Below are 22,763 nucleotides of genomic sequence, written 5' to 3' on the forward strand. Positions count from 1 at the left end.
AAATTGCTCATTTGGTCATTTAACCCTAATCATTGCCAGTTCCTTGTCAATTGATGATATTTAGAATAGGTGTATAATCTTCATTTTGTGGAGTATTTCCATTTTTTGGTAAAATCTTGAATTTCAGTGTAAAACCGAGTGCTTACTTCTGCAAGCAATTCCCAATTAGGCTCCATTTGTTTTGATGAAACACATTTTTGGGAAATCGCAATAGTAAAAATGGTTTTCACTGTTGGAGAGGGTGGAAGAAGATTGATGAGAGGAGAGGAAATGGATGTTAGTTGTATTGAGGAAAATGATTTTCACTCTTGGGAGTTAAATTTGGTAAGAATAGTTTTGGATTTTGGAATAGTTGATTCTCTAATTTGTAATGTTGTATGTAGATATTTTGAAGAAGATGTGCGTAGTACGTTGAGATTGATATGTGGGAACACCTTAAGGGGTCGAAATAGGTTTGTCGATATTTGTAGGAAATTGGAATTGTAGATGTTGAGGATAAAATAAGGGAGAATTAGTTGTGTTAGTTGGGGTAATGGGATTTTAAAAGAAGTATCTAGAGGCATAGGATGACTTTGATAAAGAGAGTTAAAAATGACTTGAAGAAATTGGTGTTGCAAAAGCAGATAACATAAGATAGAAGCAAATGGAGGAAGAGAGTCTTGGGGATGAACATGGGAGATAGAATCTTGGATATCATCCTTTTCAGAACATATGGCTTTGGTTTTGTTTTATTTTGATTTACTGTATTTGATAGAACATAGAAGTGAAGCTTATTCTAGAAGTTTATTTTATTAGTAGTAAGGAGCCTATCCTTTTCTTGCGGTATTAATCAACATATTCATTTGTTTGTTGTGTAAGTAATCTTGAGAGAAAAAGAGTGATTTGAGTTTCTCTAGGGCAGGTTGGGGTTGTGGATCTTATGGGAAGTTGGGAAGGACTTAAGTTTATAAAATTATGGGTTTTCTTAAGTTTAAATACATTGGATAAGCAGGATTACATTTGTTTGCTTTTAAAGATAACAGCTGTACATGTAATGCGCTGGCTGCACTTGAACTTCTGCAGTACAGCCTTTGGATAATACCTCACACTAATTACTTTTACAGCCAAAGACAATTGCTTGCACGCCTTGCAGTATGGTTGCAACTGAAGCATTCAAGGTGTAACACTTGTTAGTGAAGTCCGGGAATCATGACAACAATAAAAATAACAACAATGGCAATGACATCAAGATGAGGGTGATAATAATGGTAACATAAACCATTGGGGAAGTCCTGGTGAAAATTTGCATACCTTTGCATTGTTTTGGAGCTATCACTTGACTTCTTCTTTCAGTGCCCTAGTATGGGACAGTAATCTCAAAGTGGGAGAGGGGATATTTTCTCCTTGAGCCCTTGATACATTTTTCTATGCTTGCTGTCAGTTTTAGGTTTCCTTACCTGTTCCATTTAGTTTTCGGAATTGCATTAAGGATAGTTAATGAGTTAGGAGGGACAAAGGATGAGGAAGTTGTATGGTAAGTCAAGGGAAGTCAAAGAAAAAGCTTGTTCCTGATCCTTCAAAAGATGGATTTGTGGTAGTTTTGTCATCATCATTAACGCCTTTATCAGCATTAGCTGATTGGATTTCTCAGTTGGATTTCCCAGTTTGTGGTTGGTACCAGAAGCTTTAACTGACAGTGTGATGGATGATTATTTGAATTACTCTTTGTGAAGAGGAGTCCATGGTATAGCTAACCAGATTAGAAGGGCATTAGCCACACGGCCCACACACAGGTTAGCTTAATGACTTTTTTCTTATTCGTTCATGACTGCTTGCATATTTATGTGTTTTTTTTAATGAGTTCATATTAATTTAGAGAATGTCTCTATATGTTTCCGTTAGTTTAGGTGAACTACTACGAGAAGGGGTGAATAGTAGTAGGTTTCAATTAGGTATACTTTTGCGGAATTTAAAGACAGAACATAAAAGGAACTTAAAGAACACAACAAGATTTTACGATGAAACCTTCCAGGGCCAACTAGAAGTAAAACCTCAACCCTTCTTGGGATTTTCAAACAAACTCCACTATAATAGGACAACACCTAGTTACAACCTATTAACACAGACCTTTCTCACAAGTTCCACCACGGACACTTGCTACCTGATAGGACCCTATCCTACCCAACCTAAGTCCCACTTAGGTTCACTCAGCACTCCCAGAGTGCCTACAATCGGCTTCACACCTGAAGCTCACTCACTGTGCTCTCACAGCTACCACTCGAATTTTAGAGACTTTCAAACTTCTAAACACATACGAATTTTAGAGAATTCAAATTCCTAAACTCAAACGTGAATTGTCAACACCCCAAAACCAATTACAACACAAAGACTCACTCTAATATATAAATGGAAAGCTACACATGAAACCCGAAATCAAAATGATAAAGCTTAAACCTTTTGGCAAACTTACTCTTAAGCACTAAGTAGTTTTCACGCTTAAAACTCTCACTTTGCTTCGATGTATCACTTCTATATTTATAGAAGTTCCTCAACTCACAAAGTAGGGTTTTTAGTAAACTGATAACCCAAACAGAAATTTGGACTTATCATTTTAAAACCGAAATTAAAACAAACTTAATCTCGTGTTTTAGAAAACCTTTTCCAACCAAATTCGTTTTATTAAAAGATAAAGTTTAATGAAAAAGATAAAACCAAGTAAACCAGATTTTAAAAGATAAAATCACATAAAATACTTTTTCATAAACTTAAACTTATCTTTTGACTATGATTTCTAACAAGTTTCATGCATATCAACCAGATATATATTTACATTAACCTAAAAAACAAACTTATCTTTAATACAACCTAAGTTATGAAGTTCATCTTTTTCGGTTGATATCTCGAGCTCTGCACTGGTCCTTGATTGTTGAGGTTGTGTTCCAGCATTACATTGGAATCAGGTCGCTACAACTCATTGATAAGTTCCTGTTAAGGAACTCCTTGTAGTTCCATCCAGCTATGTTCAGATAACTTCTTTCTAAAACTCTTCTTCTGACTTTGCTTGTCATCCTGAATCTTCTAAAGTTCCTCTGTTTCAGTTCCTACTTCAACTCCCAGAGTTTACTTGTCCTGCAAATATCATAACACTAGAAAATCCTTATTTAACGGAAGTTTGCCCAATCATAGACATCATCATCAAAACCTCATAAGGGTCAACAGTTTCATTCTCTTATATAATTAGATTTTGTTTCCTATCCTTGTTGGGTATTCTCTTTTCATTGGGATAGGTTTGATAGGAATAGAGGTGATACCAACTGCAGCAGCAATAAGTTGGGTGCTTAAGAATGAAATTGGATATATTTACAAGATTGTGCTGTCCAAATATGGCTGACACTTTGGTGTCCATCCAAATAATGGAATTCATTTGCTGATCTTTTGAAGGATCCTGCATTTGGATCAGAGATTAACAGTTTAACACTTGCTTTTCCTAATCTGTTCATCTTCATTGGAGCTGCTGCTGGAGCTGGGCGTTCTGCCTACACTGATCTAGGTAAATAAAAGAGCTTCCCTGTGTTCAGATTTGGTAGAAAAGGAATATTTTAGAACTAATATAAAACACTTATAGACTGCTAGATATAACAAAATAGAACTAGAAAAGATTGATAATCTGAGTAAATGCTGCAGAAAGTTTGAAATTAAATGGTTCAAGAAACTTGGCTAGTACTCTGAGTTTCTCAAACCACAAGCAGTGTGTGCTTCAAAGAATGAAAGCACCCCCCCCCCCCCCCCCCCCCCAAACACACATTTATTTTTGCCTAAGTTTTTGTAAAATTTAAATTGCTTTTGCTGAACTCAACTATATTTCTGTTGAATGTTTTGTTTAACTTATTTTGTTGCTGAAACAAACCTATTACTATGAGTTGTGGTAGAACAGTGTCTAAAAAAATCCTTTTCGCAAGGTCTGAGTATTCTTTAGCTCTTTACACCATACTTGAAACTCTTTGACTCCCTATTCCAATTTGCCCTTGTAATCTGTCTTAGTATAACGTCTTAGTATTCTTTACATCCCTTCTCTTGGTTTATTGAAAAATCCCTTGCATTATGTTTTTTGGCATCTGTAGTTCCAAGTGTACAAAATGTAGAGTTCTAGCCTTCTAGGTTAAACTGCTGTGGGTTTAGAGTTTGGACCACCATTTTCATTTCTTCTATACAGCGGTCTACTAAAGTGTTGGTCTCCATTCCCTTTGTTATCCTGTTGAAAAGTACTGTCGTTTTTTTTTTTTCTGATTTTGAATTCAAAAGCTCATCCTCATGAGTCACCTATGACCATATGTCCAAGAGTTGCAAAGTATGGAAACCTTTGCTTAGTCACTAAAAAACTAAACACCTCATGTTTAGTCCCCTCGAGGTTTCTCTTCATCACTGAATGCTTAACATTTGTTGAAGGAACATTCTTCTTTTCTAAACTGCAGATTATATGAGCAAGGAAAAGTGAAAAACTATACCCCAACATTGCCTGACTTCTCCAACTAAGCTGTTATAATGCATTTCTTTATTATCCTATTAAATATTATATTTTAAAAATTCACTTCTTGTTGTATTGATTTTGGTGGGGGAAAGGGTGGGGAATGCAAAGTCTTATACATTCTGCAATAGACATGTCATTGTACTCCATGAAAGTTATGACCTGATTAAAAACTTTTTTTCCAATGTAACTTTTTTGTTTTCATGCAAATTCTTTAAATCTGTCTAATTGAAGTTATTGCTGCAACTGTATCAACACTTTGTGATGTAAAGAAAAAGGGATGCCTACAGATTAACCAGGATAAATGTAAAATTTTATGTTAGCAACTCTTTGCATCCTTTAGCTATGTATTGGTGACTGCTTCTTGCTTCTCAAAATGCACTTCGTTGATTGTGCATTGTATAAACTCTTCTCTTGTTTTAGGGCTTTTTTTTTTTTTGTCTAACTGGAAATGTTGGACCACGCTAACCTAATACTTGGAGTCTTGGGTTCTCAAATGACAACCTGATCTCTGTTACTTTGACAGCACCAAGTAGATAATAACTATACATCATCTGGGCCTATTTGAAATTGAGTGTTGCAAAATGCTTATATTATCTGATTATCTTTTTTATCACTGTGCCATTGGCAACTTGCAAGCAGTAATGCATAATCAAGTAATGAACTTATATTCTGCATATGAAAGGGATCATTATTAGCTCAAACTGGAAAAATGGTAGCTTTCTGCATTTTAACTTGCGTAGTGTAATTCATTTATCTACGAAACTTTCCATTGTTGGATAATAGAAATCCTTCAGTTGAATCATTTACATCAAATTTACTCTAGGAACTAAAAAGTAAACAAAAGTGTACAGAATTACATCTATTGTATAAGACATGTACAGCTTTAGCATGGTGGGTAAGCATGGAAGTTTCACTTTGGTTCCATGGACTAATTTTGCTGATCCCATGATGGTTGTACTCTATCTGCTGTGGTTTGTCAAACCCAGAGTCAATGAGAATGAAGTAATACTTTGATCAGTTGATAAGAGTATAAAGAAATAATAGCTTTTGTTGATATTAATTCAATTGCTAAAAGTTTCATATTTTAGCCAATCTATTGGTGGTAATTGGATTCAATTACCAATTTGATGGGAGGTTTTAAGCAATGTCTTTCTATTCATTACATTCATCAAATTTGTCTTCTCTCCCAAATCCAAATCTGAAATCATTTTCAGATTTGACATGAGTTTGCATTCCTCTATCCTAAAAATATGTAAGGTCTGTCCAACTAATACACCACAACTATCGAAGGAAGTCTAAGCCATTTCCTTGGCTGTTTTTAGCATCTCTTTTAACAGTTAAAATTGAAAAGATGAGTGTACATACTAGAAGCAGCATAAGAAGCAGCTGAAGGATGAGCGAGTTGCTGTGAGAAACCCTGCTGTTCTCTGTGTCTATACAATCAGTACCCTTTTCTTTCAGCAACAGAACCTGCTGCGCCCTGTGTACATACGATCAGTACCCTTTTTCTTTCAGGAATAAATGTGAGGCAGTCCAGGTCTCTAGGAGCAAAACAGGTTGAAAATTGAGAGAGATTTTATATTATTATGGTTTTTTAAGATAAAATTGGGTTAAAACATATTAGTGAATCTACCATTCATTAGCTTTTATTTAACTTATTTTGGTTTGTGTAATAGTGAACAGAATTTGCAACGATTGGAGTATGTAGTTGGGAAATACGAGTATATGTTAAATATTGTTGCCTTCCTTGCCACCTCAAATATAGAATGTTGATAACAGACTGACAGTGGCGACATGTTTGATGCTTCAGCTGTAACTGGTTCATCCGATTCGTGCCAAATTACTCCAAAGCCATTTCAGTGAAAATTCTACAACTAATTTTTTAGCATGGCTTTTCCTGAGGTAGTCATCTGGACTATGGAGTGCCAACATTTGTTTTGTAGATTCGAAGAGTTTGACTGCAATTCTTTTGAGGACTTGTGGACTATGTATGCAACATCCGCCACTAGATGGCAAGTAGAACTTCCTGCTTTGTTTTTATTAATCAAATATCGGAAGCATGAGATAGGTTGGTCTCTTAGAGATGTATATCTATATTCTTTTGATCAAAACTACTTGTTTCACAATTACTTAAAACTCTGCAGATTTCCCCTCCCCCAAAAAAGAACATACTCTGTAACAACCATTTGTAAGAACTGTTTGATGCAATAAAAAAACTTTCATAATTACTACATTAGTATTCATGTATCATGTGCATAACGTAACAAGATCAATATCTCTTCTTCTTGTTCTGTTTCCTAGAGTACACCATACCTCTAATCCCATCAGGGTCTGCAACAAACCCCAACGGCCTATAAAACCCAAGAACTCGAGGCTCCGAATACAGCGCTATATTCGTAATCCCTTTCTGCATCAACTCCTCAAGTATCCTCTCCATGACCGCCTTCCCTAACCCGACCCCTTGGAATACAGGATCAACAACAACATCCCATATGATAGCATTGAACACTCCATCCCCTGTTGCTCTAGCAAAGGCCACTGGCCTTTGTGTCTTATTGTACTGCACCCATATAAGAGAATCTGTATGTTCGAGGGCAATTCGTATCTTATCCGGGTCCCGCCTTGGAAACCCCACGGCTACAAAGACCGAGTTGAGGTGATCAAGGTTGAGACCATCAGTGTTGCGGTGAAGGGTAAAGCCTTTGGATTCGAGTGCGTTGTCGGACACGGAGTAGGATGTTGTAGGGAGTTGAGCTGAAATGATAGGGAGTGTTAGTCTTTGAGGGTGAGTTTTGGTAAGGCGGAGGGAGGGTGATGGAAGCGGGGTGAATACAATGCTAGAGCGGAGGATCATTGTATTTGGGTGCTAAATGTTGGGTTGCAAAAGGAGAAATATGGTTGAAATTGAATGGTATGGGATGATGATATGTCTTGTGTGTTCATGGATTTTAGTGGGGTTATTTAAAAAAAACATATTCTTTTCTTGCTAGAAATTAAAAAATTGTGGTTGTTATTGTGTTGTTGGGGAAAAGCAGGAAAGGTGTGTTGAGCCAGTGAGCCCAATTGTTTGCGGTAAGAGGAAGATATCCTGGTGCCTTGGCCCAAGGGTCGCAGGGTGGGATGTTCGAGCCTCACCGTGAGCAAATCCCCTCCCCTTATTTTTGGTATTTGGACAATAGATAATTAAAGAACTTATTAGAATTCAATGAATTGATAAAAATTGATTTGAAAAAGATGTGTTTCCTAGCTTTATTTGTGAAGTTGTTAGGCAATTTATGTAATAAATTATATTGGTGTTTGGTAAAATAGATTTAAAGAGCTAAAAACCATCTAATGCGAACTCCTAATCAATTTTTTTAATACAACCAACCAATTATATCAACTATTCAATTAGATTTTTTTTTTTTCCTTAAAAAAAAAAAAAGTAAGATACATGAAGGAGAATAGGTACATCTTCTTGCAAAAACATTCATTTTGATGAGCAAAGTTTGATTGAAAAAAGTTATTATCATGATTGGTCAATCTACCTTTTCAAATTTATTATAATTTTTTTTGATATTAACCAAGTTATGCTGATTATTTGTAACTGTGTGGGTATTAACATATGGAGTGGAGCATCATCCAAATTTGGTTCGATTTATCATTAATTTAAAATTTATTTAAGTCCAAATTAAAATTTTATTTTAACACATATAGGCCATGATTGATAGGCTTTTTGGTTAGTTTTTGGCTTTTTTATATGGTCAAACAGCCAAAAAAAAGTGTTTGGTAATTGGCTTTTCAGTCAACGAAAAAATTGGCTTTTAAGTCAAAATAAAAAAGCTGCTATGAGTAGCTTTTTTTTGTTGGGTTTCTACTGTTGGCCCACTATTATCTGATAAACAATCAACAACTTAAATTAACAAACATTTTTATAAACAATCAATTTCAAAAGCCATTATAAATGGCTAAACATTCCAATTAGTCAAACAAGTCAAGTGAACCACTTAACCGCCAAGGCGCCAACAACCATTTGCCAAGCCGCAATTACCAACGTGTATAGATTTTTTATGTACATCATCGGCTCATCGCTCTATAATTCACCAAACTTTCACCCATCCTCAATCTAAACAAGGGCAGATTCGACTATGTGGGGTCAGCAGGGCAAGTCTGTACTAAAACTCGTCACAATGATGTCCTGAATTCCTAATTGAAAATTGCCAAATAAACAAATACAAGGGCAAGAAGTTGTAATATTGCCATGTGGGTAGGTGGTTGGTGAGACGTTTCAGGCTGCTCGATCTTTAGTGGGGTGTTGGTTGGTCCATGATGAGAACATAAAAACTTTGTAATATACGAAATTATTCATTCAATCGTGTAAGCCAATTTTGACCTGCTTCTGAAAGTTGTTACTCACTTGCTAGGAAGGAGAGAGAAAGGCTCAAAGGCAGCATTTTTCAGGCTCTCACTATTTAATCAAAGATTCAACATCGTTACATTCTACATCAATACTTCTGAATTTATTCTATAAAACCCAAATCGTTATTTTTTATCTGGGTTTTCATTTCATTTTCTATCCACCAATTTTTGAAGCAGGTATATCATTTTTCTTTGTTACTCGTATCATTTTTTATAATCCACTGCTAATTGATGAATTGATTGATCTGGGTATTTTTAATTCTTGTTAATTTTGTGTTTTTCTAGTGTTTTTTTTAATAATCATGTGTTTGTTTGTGAAATTAGTTGGTAGAATTTCTTATCTTCTTTAGATATATGAAGATCTATCGTGATCTTCAAATTTTTTTGATGATCAGTTTTGTGGGGTTCTTTTTTATTCAATTAGTTTTGTGATTGGTTCGAATTAGAGATCCATTCAATTGCAAATATATGAAAAAAATTAGATCAAAATTGGATGAATTTCTGATGGAATTGGCACAATTTCTGGATTTTTTTTTTTTTTTTTTTTTATATGTATTTTGCTTTACTTACTGTAATATGAGTAAGCCTGAAAAGTTTCCTGCTTTAGTTTGATTAACTTTCTGGAGAAAGATATAAAAATAAAATTGTGTACTCTTAGTGGCTTGATTCGATTCGTGAGGATATACTCTTAATGTCGCGCTCTTTTCCTTCAGTGTCAAGGATCAGGCAGATGTGATGTCATTGAATCGTTCATGGCACTGGATTTTTGAAATCAAAATTCCCACCTTTGATCAACATTCTTTTGGTATAGGAATAGGCCCGTGTTTCATTTCCATGTAGCGCCTTTTGTGATATTAGTAAGTTGTAGGAAGAGTTGAATTTATTATTTTGCTTAAGATGCCATATTAGTGAGTAGATAGCAATTTACAGAAGTGTTTGGTAGATTAGTGTGGTAGGTTAGCAGGTTGCTGTTTGGATGTTATGAACCTATGATATAAGGACATGAGTGCATTTTGCTAAAAGTAGTAGCATGAGGAAACTAATTGATATGAAAAGGGATAATTATAGCATGTTGAAAAATAATACTCGTTGATTGATTTCAATCAGCTCTTATCTTCGCCTATTGTTTACTGAATACCCTCAAATGCTACGTTTGGATATTAGTTGATAACATGTTAGATGAACATGTAGCTCATTATATTAGATGTATTGAGCTCATAGTAGGTTGTTTGGTTAAGTAGCGATTTTGGATGTACAAAATGACATAAGTACACTTTGTTTAAATAATAGCACAATGTAAATAATTAGAATTATATCCTAAGGGGTCTCGGGTAGTTTAATTAAAAGTGAATATAATCTTTATTACGGCTCTCTTGGTAGCATATGTGAAGAGTGTAGAACTAAATTAGCTCTTCGAATACACTTTTTACCAAATGCCAGTGGCTTATAGCATGAGTGCATGACTAAGAAAATCGACTATTTTGTGTTGAGTATGCTCGTTTTTCCCCTATCTACTCTTTACATTGAATCCCTAAATTTCATTTATTATAGCAGCCCTTCCATTTATTTTCTCTTATCTGGTTTTGATGTTTACTTCTCTATTTGTGTATGTTATAAAAAAATTATACCTTGATAATTTATATTTTTTGATAGGTATAAGTGATGGCTCCTCCAACAAGAATTGGTCTTGCTGGTCTGGCTGTTATGGGTCAAAATCTTGCCCTTAACATTGCTGAAAAAGGATTCCCCATTTCTGTTTACAACAGAACTACCTCAAAAGTTGATGAGACTGTTGAACGAGCCAAACAAGAAGGAAATCTTCCAGTGTATGGTTTTCATGACCCTGAATCCTTTGTCAATTCAATCCAGAAGCCCCGTGTTGTAATCATGCTTGTCAAGGCAGGGGCTCCAGTTGATGCAACCATCAAAACTTTGTCTGCCTATTTGGAGAAAGGGGACTGCATCATTGATGGAGGTAACGAGTGGTATGAGAATACCGAGAGAAGAGAGAAAGCAATGGAGGAAAAGGGACTGCTCTACCTTGGAATGGGAGTTTCAGGTGGTGAAGAGGGTGCAAGAAATGGACCCTCTTTGATGCCTGGTGGTTCTTTTGATGCTTACAAGAACATTGAGGACATCGTTCTTAAGGTAGCTGCCCAGGTTGATAGTGGCCCTTGTGTAACCTACATTGGTAAAGGAGGCTCAGGCAATTTTGTTAAGATGGTTCACAATGGAATTGAGTACGGTGACATGCAGTTGATTGCTGAGGCTTATGATGTGCTTAAATCAGTTGGAAAGCTCTCTAATGAGGAGTTGAAGGATGTTTTTACAGAGTGGAACAGAGGAGAGCTTCTTAGCTTCTTGATCGAGATTACAGCAGATATTTTTGGAATTAAAGATGACAAAGCTGAAGGTTATTTGGTGGATAAAGTGTTGGATAAAACTGGCATGAAGGGTACTGGAAAATGGACAGTTCAACAAGCTGCTGAATTATCTGTTGCTACACCTACCATTGCAGCATCTTTGGACTCAAGATTCCTCAGTGGTCTGAAAGAGGAAAGAGTTGAAGCTGCCAAGGTCTTCAAAGCTGGAGGAGTTGAGGATACCCTTGCAGACCAAGTTGTTGATAAGAAGAAATTGATTGATGATGTTAGGCAGGCCCTCTATGCTGCCAAAATTTGTAGCTATGCACAAGGAATGAACTTGATCCGTGCAAAGAGTGTTGAGAAAGGGTGGGATTTGAAACTTGGGGAGCTTGCTAGGATATGGAAGGGTGGATGCATTATCCGTGCCATATTTTTGGACCGCATCAAGAAGGCATATGACAGGAATCCAAACCTTGCAAACCTCCTTATTGATCCAGAATTTTCAAAGGAGATGATTGAGCGTCAATCTGCTTGGCGTAGGGTTGTCTGCCTTGCTATTGGTTCTGGTATCAGCACCCCTGGTATGTCCTCCAGCCTTGCCTATTTTGATTCATATAGGAGGGAAAGGTTGCCTGCCAATTTGGTGCAAGCTCAAAGAGATTATTTTGGAGCTCACACCTATGAAAGGGTTGACATGCCTGGTTCTTTCCACACTGAATGGTTTAAACTCGCTAAATCCAAGATCTAAGTTGAGACTTCTGATTTCTCTCCAAACTTTTTACTGTAATAATCAGCTTCCGGCCGCCAAATTTGAGCTGTGCGATTTCTTTTTATGATTTTTATATGTTAGAGAACATTTTTAACCTTGAAAGGCTTTTTTTAATTGTGTTATATAGATTCCCTTTTCTCTTTGGCTTTCACATCTTTTGGATGTTGTTAAACTTCAAGAACTCAAGTTGTGAAGCTTTTGATTTCTGCTGTCTTAAATATAATTACATTGTGATTTGCGAATGACAGAACTCCCATCCTGTTTAAGGGGTCTGAGTGTTCATTTTCAATTGCTCTTTGGATTAATTCTTTTACATGATAAAATCTTCTATATACTACCACATTGTCTAGCAGATTACATATGTACCATATTGCATCCTGTGTTATATTTTCACAAGGTTGTACCTCTATCATCTTTAGGCTCTGCTTCTTGGTGTGCACCCTCAGGTGATACGGAATCACAGCCCCTTGACTACTCTTCTACTCTAACTCTATAGTTTTCCCATCAAAAACTTCTGCTTTATTAGAAAGCTTTTTGCAAGTCCTTTCAGTTTTAGTGTTGCTTTAAGATACATCATTGAAAGTTTAACTAGGATAGAATTAGCTGTAGCTACTGAATACTGCTTAAAGAGTTGAATTTGGTCCGCCTCTCCGTAGGCTAATGTCGTGCGATCAAGCAAGCTCTTTGTGTCCTTCCCATCCTCACCCTCACCCTCTTCCATTACCCCATGAAAGGCTGTTGTGTATCTTACCCTAAAAAAAAAAAAAAGAAACAAAATTACTGAATACTGCTTAGTTATAAATGTGAACCCTGAATTCTGGCATTCTGAAACTCACAAATAACATCAATTAGTATTAAAAGAAATGCTGAAGGATAAGGTTAATACAGAAATAACTTGTCCCAGATTGGTGGTTAATTTTACCCTTTAATTTTTTATTTTTTTTTTCATTTCCTGCATTTCTTCTTTTCAGAAATTCAATATTATTTCTTTCATTGGTTCATCCTGCCAAAAAAAGTAAAATATATATATACAAAGGCTAATTGGTATATAAATACTACTATTAGCAGAACTATGCCGGCAAGTCAATAAATTGACTGTTTTTGACTGAAGTGAAATTCAGATGTGTACAAGTATATGAATTATTAATAAATGTTATTTATCTACTCTACAGTAGAGTACATTTTTGGCTCTTTCAGTTTATTTTGGGGCTCAGTTTGCACGAAATAAGACTAGACCATATAACATATCAACTTTCTCATCCCTGGACCCTGAGGTCCTGTTCTCTTACACTATCGAGACCTTGAGCATTAACCATGATCGAAAAGTGATGATATGTTTCTTGGAGTTCTTGAAGTCTTCCTCTAATTTTCTCATTTTCGTGTTGAGGTTTATTTTATGACTTTGTATAAGCTAGACTTTGATCACTTCATTGGTTAAAGTATTTGTCATTTGCTAAATGATTTTGCTGAAGGATCGGATAATCTTATGCAGTTATGCCTATTTCCCTCTTCTTCTCCAAGAATAGAAATCCAATTAGGATCTTCTGTTCCATTCTATTTTGTTATCTTATACTTCGTATTTTATTATCTTTGGTTGTATCATGGCATCCACATATACCAACAACATTCAATAATTGAATTTAAGTTGATGGGTCGAAGTGATGGGAATTTGGGATATATGATGAGACATAAAATCTTAACTCTTAGCGTGAATTTCAAACATATAAGATGGTGAATTTCATCTACATGAATGAAATGCCGCCTTTTTATGATTATGAACTTGCCTAATCCCTATAAACCTACTTCTAATCATCCCTTTTTATTTAAGAAACTGATTTCAGTTTTTTTTTTTTTCCTGAAAATTGAAGGCTGTATGTGTAGATGAGCTTGCACTTGAACAAGTGACATTAATGTAAATAGATTTTTTTAAAACAAAAGTTAAAGAAAATCTTTTCAGATTTTAGTTATTTGTCTTTTATTTATAATAATTCCAACAGATGCCCTCCTCTTTTCAACTTCTTTTTAGTTTTGTTGGCTTGCAGTGTTGTAGCAAGCACTCTTATAACATATGTTACTCGCACTCTTCATTTCACCTCAATTACCCGTGTCAGATTCCCCGAAATTAGATCATGAATAGGACACTTTAATCCATCATTTGCGACTAAGAGCATGTAATTTTTTCACAAAATAATCGAGTCGGATACTTGAATACAAACACGTATCTGACATTAGTACCTAAGTCCGAGCAACATAGTTTGTGGTAGTAATAAAAGAAGCGTTAGCAAGTGGAAAGAATTAGATTGGCTAGATCAAGAAGGCTATATAGGTGATGTGGTAGTAATTGCTCTGGTGATGCTATATGAACCTAAGTAGGCAAATCATATATAGGCAAGCCTGGCAGTAGTAAATTACAAGCAGCTGCATCTTTCCTATACAACATGTGCCTACGGTTGGAGATTTCTGTCCCAACTTTTCCAGCTGTTATTTACATGTTTAATTTCTGACACTCCCCTGCTTCTGTTGCAAGTCAGACTGTCAAAATAATCCATTTTTCTGCTGCCTGAAATTTTCATTAACTACAGGTTGCTAATTATCTACTTGTTTTGTTTCAAGTAATCTGCTGTCTGTTTCTTAATTGAGATTTGAGAGCATACTTAATTACGTAGCATCAAATTCTCTACAGTCGATATGGGTATTTGAGGTGAAAACCGATCTAAGCTACAGTTCGCTCTGAATACATGATAGAGTTTTCGCTACTGTATTAGTTGCCGTAACTGTTAGACAATCTTTCACATACACATGCTACTTAAGATGTCCTGATGTTTTGAGAACATTCTTTCATACGAAGTATATAAGTTCATGATTTATAGAGTTATGTGTTATCTATTTACTATTTCCACTGTTGCATTTGTTGGCACTATCATACATTATCATTTAAGGAGCACTAGTCTTATACAGTAAACTCAAAAATGTGATTGGTCCAACAAGAGTAGGAGAAATAGTAATGTATATTTGATCTCATTGAGATGCTAAATGAACTCTGCTTTTACTCTTACTGTCTACCATATTGGTTTACTGCTTCCCTAGGAATTTGGTTTCCTGTTCTTAGAAACTTCATATCCCAACAGATTGCATTCAATGTTATCTTCTCTGTCTCAACTATAACCTGTTACTGTCTTACTTCACTTTTTTGGGTGTAAACGGCGAAAATTAACCTATTGGAGGATAGCATGACTGTTGTTTGATTTTATCTATACGGCTATATATTGTCTTTTTTCTTTTCTTTTCTTTTTTTTTTTTTTCACTTTCTTCGGGTGAGTATTTATCTATTGGAGCGTAAATGAATCGAGTCGAGTATTTACATGCATGTTGAAGCGTAGCATGACTGTTGTTTGATTTTCTTTATATTTTTAGATGCGTTTTCAAGGTAATTATTATTTTAGCTAAATTGAAATAATTTTTTGTCAAAATGTTATGAAAAATTTGATTCTTTGAATATAATAACCCTTTTTGCAAGACAAAATTATCTTTGTACACCACTTAAAACCATGGCATAAGTAGTCTTTAGAGATTGAATGGTGAGTTGTTAGTTGCCCTTTACTTGTGATTGATGATAATACGTGAGAAAAAGATGCACATTTCCACATGCTTGAAATTTGCTGGAATTGTATTATTGTTGTCTTTGGTAGATATATTCATGTGCCAATTCTTTCTAATTTCCTAGAATACACAAATCAAATTTTGTCCTACTCCACATTATTTGCAAGAAGAATTGTTAGTTAATCTATTTGCTGGATCCTTAACAATCATTGAATAGGAAACTTCTCATTAATTCTCCTCAACCAACCGTCGTATCTATTCAGTATATTCAACAACACTCGATAAAGTATTACTTGTAATTAAATTTATAAATTCGGTGAACATGAACTATATAACTCATAATAACCAATAATTCAGCTGGTAAAATCATACATTTTTCTTGTTATCTTTATAATAATTGTAGTTAACCCTACAAAATAGTCCAATAATTTCCTTAAAATAGTAAAAATTCCTTGTATCTATGACTTGTTAAAGATTCTAGTGAAATTGCAGGACCCTTTTACTAAAAAAGATCCACAAGTCAATTTTTAAAATCAAAATTGTGATACGTTTTCTTTCATGTTGTAACATCAAATTCCACGTGCATGAATATAATTCTGCACATGAACCCTATCTTCTTATATGCAATATTTCCCTCAAGTACCAAATATTCTTTGCTTCATGGCATGTTAAGATGATGAATAGTGCCAGCCTAAACAAAGAGCTTCCCACAACTCTTAACATTACAGCATGTCACCATCAACACCCCCACTACTTTTGGTTTTTCTACGAGGTTAAAAGTTTTTTTTTGCTAACAAAACGTTGCTGTCATTTAAAAGTTCTTTCATTTGCACATTCTGGTTGGTAGCTAGGTAATTAATTACTCCCTAAGTTTCAATTCGGATTATTGATTGTTACGGGTTTGAGGTATAGAGTAGTACGACTACTTCGGTTTTATCTCAAAACTGAAGTAGTCAAATTGAATGTGATAAGAACCATTATTCCTAAGGATACATTTTGGACCTCTCCATTCTTAAGACGAATTAAGATCATATTAGTTCTTATTGTATTATCGGTATTGATATACAGCAATATTATTCCCTTCGAAATAATTGTCATATTATCATAAATGGAAAGGGACCACTATTGTCTTGACACCTAACACATGCTTACTACGAGTATTATTTTAAAATAATGTCTTAAAAAGTGCATCAGTTATTCATTCTAAAATGAAGGAATATGATTATTATATATATCTTTAAAAGAATTAAACTCTATATCGACTTTTAGATATACAAACATAAAAGAAATTTCTAAAATAAAATAAAGAGGGAAGAAGCTGATTATGAGATAATAATTGGACATCACATCATTATGAATTATACAGCTAAAAATCTAAATTAAATGCCATCATGTCAAAAATAGTAAAATTTGACAGCTTTAACGTATTAGAATTTAGAACCAAAACATGATTCTTAAATTATCCACAATGGTGACCTGACCATGTGAGATTGTGAGGTGTGAAGCGATCTTGTACTAAACGAAACTGTTTTCACCCTTCATAGCACAATGAGAGACTACGAGTGGGGAATCAAAGTGGAACACTTTATATTCTTAACGACGAGTTAAGGACCAAACAACTAGAGAGAAAGGAGAAGATTTATCTAATCTTCCCATTCCTCATGACCTAATTTTTAACACCCTATCAATAGTGCAAAAATCGCGAAAAAACAATCATGAATTATGTTTTAGATAGCATAATAATCTTTAGTCTAAGAAAACCTTATACCTCTTATAACATGTCTAATATACACTCTGGACCTTCTGTGCGTGCCTGGTTAGGCAAAGGTGGTGTTACGCCTTAATTAATAATATAGTTTGTACTGGTAAGATTTAATTAAGTACACACATATTATATGGATTGAAACAATTACAAAAACAGAAAATCACACATCAGTGGATGCAGGCAAAATTCTTGTTGTTAAATAAAAAACAAAGCAAAACTAACAAGCAGGAATTTTTTTTCTCCTTCTTTCTAAGTAAAATATAATATAAACTTAATTGCAAAGGAAAAAAGTTGCCTACAAATTTGATATTTGGTCTTTACCCTTAACCCAACCTTTTTACCAACTCCCCCTACCTAATCTAACAAGTAAATTAAAATAACTAATTTGGTTTTTATTTCTTACCTTTTCTTTGTTTCAAAATAAAAGTAGTACTACTTGGTTTATTTGTAGTTTCCTTTCCTTTTCCACTACCATATTTTGTTGTATGATTCTTCTTTTCCTTCACTTCTTTGCTAGATTTCTTCCCTTGTTGTTGATGATGGTGGTGGTGTTGGTTTTCAGGTTCGGCGTCATGGTAATGACCCGGACCTGATGATGCATCCGAAGTAAAAGAATCATCATCATCATCCTTATTTTTTTTATATTTGTAAGTTTGACGATGATGATGATGAAGATGATGATGTTGATGATGACGACGATGGAGTTCATCATCATCGTCGTCATCAACCCCGCTGTAGTTATAATTCTCACTTGGATCAATATACTTGGTCCAACCCGACTCGTTGCTGCTACATTCTTCTCCGCCTTCCATACCTCTCTAGGAGAAAATTAAAATATAAGATTGTTTTAAGGAGAGAGAGAAAATAAAAGGATAGTGTTTTTATTTGTGTTTAAGAGTTTTGACCTGGGAGGATATATAGTAGGAGTAATGAGTAGTAGAGTGGGTTGAAAGAACCACTAAAAATGTAATGTAAACTTTATTTATTTAATTTTCCTCTCAAAAAATAAAAAAGGGGAAAAAAAAAAAGGAAGTAAAGAAGCAACGAAACAGCAAATAGCTAACAATCTTTAAACACATGCATGCCCATAAAAGCTTTATTAGCTTACATTGGGAGTATGTTTTGACTTGTACTCAGGATTTAATTCCTCCACCTGGCACTTCTATCACCCTATTTATTCCGTCCTTTTGGTTGTGACCTTTTTTATTCATTAATTATTTCTATGTTTTCTTCTTTAATTAATATCTTAACAACAAGTATTATTAGCCATTCACTTTTACAAATTAGAAACAAATGTGTGTTTGATAAGTATTAATTATGTGGCTTATGTTATTATGTTTGTCACAAATGACACTACTATGGACCTGATTTTTATATTATATCTGAAAATATCTAAACTTGATAGAACTTATTTTAGTTATAAATTGAGATTATATAGACCTTTATATCAACTCTTATTTACAAATGTTTCACTCATGGGTATTTAAGATGACACGAATTTGATCTAAAATGAAAAATGCTTCTTTTTTTTTCTAAGGAGAGAGATTGTACTAGGCCGAAACCTCTAATTGATCAACCTAACACGGGTGACGATTTGATGGGCAAAGCTACTATATTTGGAAGAAAAAGAAGGGTAAGGGAAATTGCACCTCAAGTAGGGGTGATTATGGGCCGACCCGAGCCTTGGCCAAAACAAGGACCCATTCTGAATTAAGACTTTGAGTCGTTCCGAATTCGGCTATTTCGGACCAAATTTTAAGTCGGTTCAAAACTTATATTTTACTATTTTCCTGCCTACTAATGGTCCCCTCATATCATATTTTAATATCTTTTCATATTCTCTCTCCTCCCCACTTATACTCACTTTTGCTTTTTCAAAAAAAAAAAAATTTATTCTTCAATTAACTTCACTTCCATCATAAAGATAATACTTTCTACTATTCTTCTTAAAACTCAATGTTTCGATAAATGGAGCAAGCAATAAAATACAGAGAGAGTATCTTTAGAGTCTAGTAATTTTTAAGGTGGTGAAATGTATAGCAAATAGTTGAAAATTAATTATAACATGGGATCTAATAAATTTATGGGTAATGCTATATGTACTATGTAGCCCTTAGCTTAGGGCTGCAAATAAGCATTTATTTTCCTTTTTGGTATAAATTTAGGAATTTATAACAAAATCATGCACAAATCAGTGTAATTAATGATATATTTCATTAATATTTTCCTCCTTTACCTTCTTATCAAAAGCTCTTAGGGTTACATATAGCAGTTTGTTTATCGAATGATAGATTTAAATGTCAATATACCAGTTCCCATAAAGATGGGTATATGTGATTTTTCCCAAATGAAAATTGTAATTTTGTGATCTAATAGACAATTTTGTCCAAAGTTAGTCACAATATTACCCATGTATCAAACGATAAAAATAAAAAATGAAAAAAAGAAAAAGAAATCGGCAAAGCATCAGTCAATTTATCAAACAATATTGACCTAACTTTTAGTTAAAATTTGGGAGTATTTGTTGTTTACTACTTTCCCATCAGAAAAAAAATTTATGCTCATCGCTCATTGGATAATATAGATATAGAAATAATAGTTTGTTGGGTGCATAATCCATTCAATTGACTGAACTAGTTATATATATATATATATATATATATATATATATATATATATATATATATATATATATATATATATATATATATATATATATATATATATATAACACCACTTAAGTTCTCAGTGACAAACAAACCAAAATATATATAGTTCGATGAAAGTAATAAATTTATAATGACTCGGCCTCGTAACTAGAATGCATGTACTATTATTAGTGCTTCTTGAGTTGATATTTTTTTTTTTTTTTGTTTTGTTTTTCATATTTAAGAGTTGTGCCTATCTATTTTGTTATATATCAATATTATTGAATAGCACTAAAGTGAGTACAGATAAAAGAAGAGCAACAAAAATTGGAAAAATATATAAGATTAGGGATTGGAAAAAGAACAAATGTTAAATTAGCAAGGGTTTGTGTTTATCAAACCTAAATAATAGCAACAAAAATTGGAAAAATATATAAGATTAGGGATTGGAAAAAGAACAAATGTTAAATTAGCAAGGGTTTATGTTTATCAAACCTAAATAAATATACTGTAGATAGATAGATAGAACTCATTCGCCCTAAATTATTTACAAATTTTTACCTACACCCCACGGTAGGGAACACTACCTGCATCCTCCCACCCTCTGCGGGTGTTCTGCCCCTACCCCTTTTTATTTACGAATTTTCCTACAAATTTTAATAAAATGTTCATTTATATATTGGTAAATGTTCATTTGTGTCGTAAGATGTTCATTTTTATAACAAGGAGTTTTTTGTTCAAATTAATATACATTTTTAATTGAATTTTAAGAATTTTCTACAATAAATAATGAGAGCAAATTTATTTATAAGTATTACTGCGTTCAAATTATTTTTATTATAAGAAGTATTGTATCATCCAATGTTCATTTTTGTTTATTCGTGTTTCAACAAATGTTCATTTTTGTATCATCAAATGTTCATTTCAAGAGTTATGTGTAAGTTTCATAGTAATATGTATGCAAATACATACGTTTAGATTTTTATTTATTTAAATAAATCGTTGTTAACAAATAATTTCTAATATAAAATAAATTTAATTTAATTACAATAATTATGCATTTCTATATAGCTACACTATTACATATAATTGTTCCATAAACATGAAATTGAACCAATGTACATATGTGTCTTGCTAAATGAGCATTATTTGTTACATTTGATATAATAAAGTGTGTGTATATATATATCCTCCTTGTTGCAACCCTAATCATATACTTGTGTGTTCGTTTCCCATGAAAAATATAATCTGAGCACAATATATATGTTGTTTTCAACTTCCTTACTTGATTATCCTGTACAATGAGAGATTGATCAAGTTTTCCAAAAAAATAATAATAATAATAACAACACATTCCAAACAAAAGTATATGAAATCTAAGGATTCAAAATTGAACATTTACTCATGAATAACAATTAGAATTCAAAAATGAACACACTATAAAGATATAAAAATCTTTCAATATATGAGAATGAAAATGTATAAAATCTAAATGAACATGTATTGTATTTTAAATGAACATTTAAATCACTTCCATTAAACAAAATATGACAATTAAATCATTCACAAAAACAATTTTGAACACATGACATTGCTAAAAAATTATGAACAAATATTGATATCTAAATGAACATCTTTCAGCATGAAAATGAACATACACCAAAAGTCAAATGAACATCTTCAATACGAGAATGAAAGAATAAAAAAATTTAATTAAGCATTTCTTTAATATATAATAACAAAAGAATTTCTTTAATATATAATAACAAACAAGTATTAAACATTGAAACATATATCTTTTAATATGAGAATGAAAAAGTATAAAACTAATGACAATGCTTAGATGATATAAAATTAAATATTGTATTATGAAAATGAACATCTTTCCATATGAGAACGAACATGTAATGCAAAGAGAATGAACATGTATCAAATTTAAATGAATATATATTAATATGAAAATGATCATACCCTAAATGAATATGAATTCCATTTAAAATGAATTTTTTTCCATCTAAAAAGAACACTTATGATAGATACTAGCCAAAATTCGTCAAATAACACTTTTTAGTGAAAAAATAAGTAATATTAAATGATAATTGATGCTTCAATATCATAAATCAAATTTGTAATTTGTCTTTAATTTTAGTTATTATAAAATTATAATTTTTTTTTTTTTTTTTTTTTTGCAATTATAATTTGAATATTAATCCTTATACAAATGAACATAAAGTCCATCTAAAATAAACATTTACGATAGAATAAATGTACTAGTCAAAATTCACCGAATAACAATTTTAATTAAATTATAATATAATTATGAAAAATTCTTATAACATAATTCAATTATTATAATAAGAATCACTTCCGTTAAAAACTATGAAATGTGAAGAATTCTAATGATTATTTATTAATAAGTAAATGACCATATAACATTTATGAAAATAAAAAATGAACATTCATAAAATAAAAATGAATAAATAAATAAAAACCATTATGAACTAAATTTACATTTCTATGATTCTACGAAATAAATCAAATTATTCATTATATATATTAGGGTAATTGAACTCTATTTTCAATTTTTTGTCCAATAATTGTATAAGCTAATAACACACACCGCAATTTAAAATAACTTAAAATAGAGTATATAAAACATCATTCTACTATAATCGTAAGAAATCATTATTACCAAGTAAAATTATAAGAA

The 22,763-nt window shown here is 33.0% G+C and overlaps 1 protein-coding gene and 1 pseudogene across 1 annotated transcript; one reads left to right on the plus strand and one right to left on the minus strand.

Moving 5' to 3' along the window:
• Positions 1 to 6,692: 6,692 nt before the first annotated feature.
• LOC145563594 (GCN5-related N-acetyltransferase 1, chloroplastic pseudogene) lies at positions 6,693 to 7,435 on the minus strand (annotated as a pseudogene).
• Positions 7,436 to 8,800: 1,365 nt separating this feature from the next.
• Positions 8,801 to 12,353, plus strand: LOC145562262 (6-phosphogluconate dehydrogenase, decarboxylating 1-like). Its single transcript, XM_081622482.1, has 2 exons — positions 8,801 to 9,082; positions 10,559 to 12,353. The coding sequence occupies exon 2, from the start codon at positions 10,568 to 10,570 to the stop codon at positions 12,017 to 12,019; it is 1,452 nt and encodes a 483-aa protein (XP_081478608.1). The 5' UTR covers positions 8,801 to 9,082; positions 10,559 to 10,567; the 3' UTR covers positions 12,020 to 12,353.
• Positions 12,354 to 22,763: the final 10,410 nt, after the last annotated feature.

Source organism: Chenopodium album, chromosome 10 (assembly GCF_948465745.1).
Source record: "Chenopodium album chromosome 10, dcCheAlbu1.1, whole genome shotgun sequence".
Lineage (NCBI taxonomy): Eukaryota > Viridiplantae > Streptophyta > Magnoliopsida > Caryophyllales > Amaranthaceae > Chenopodium > Chenopodium album.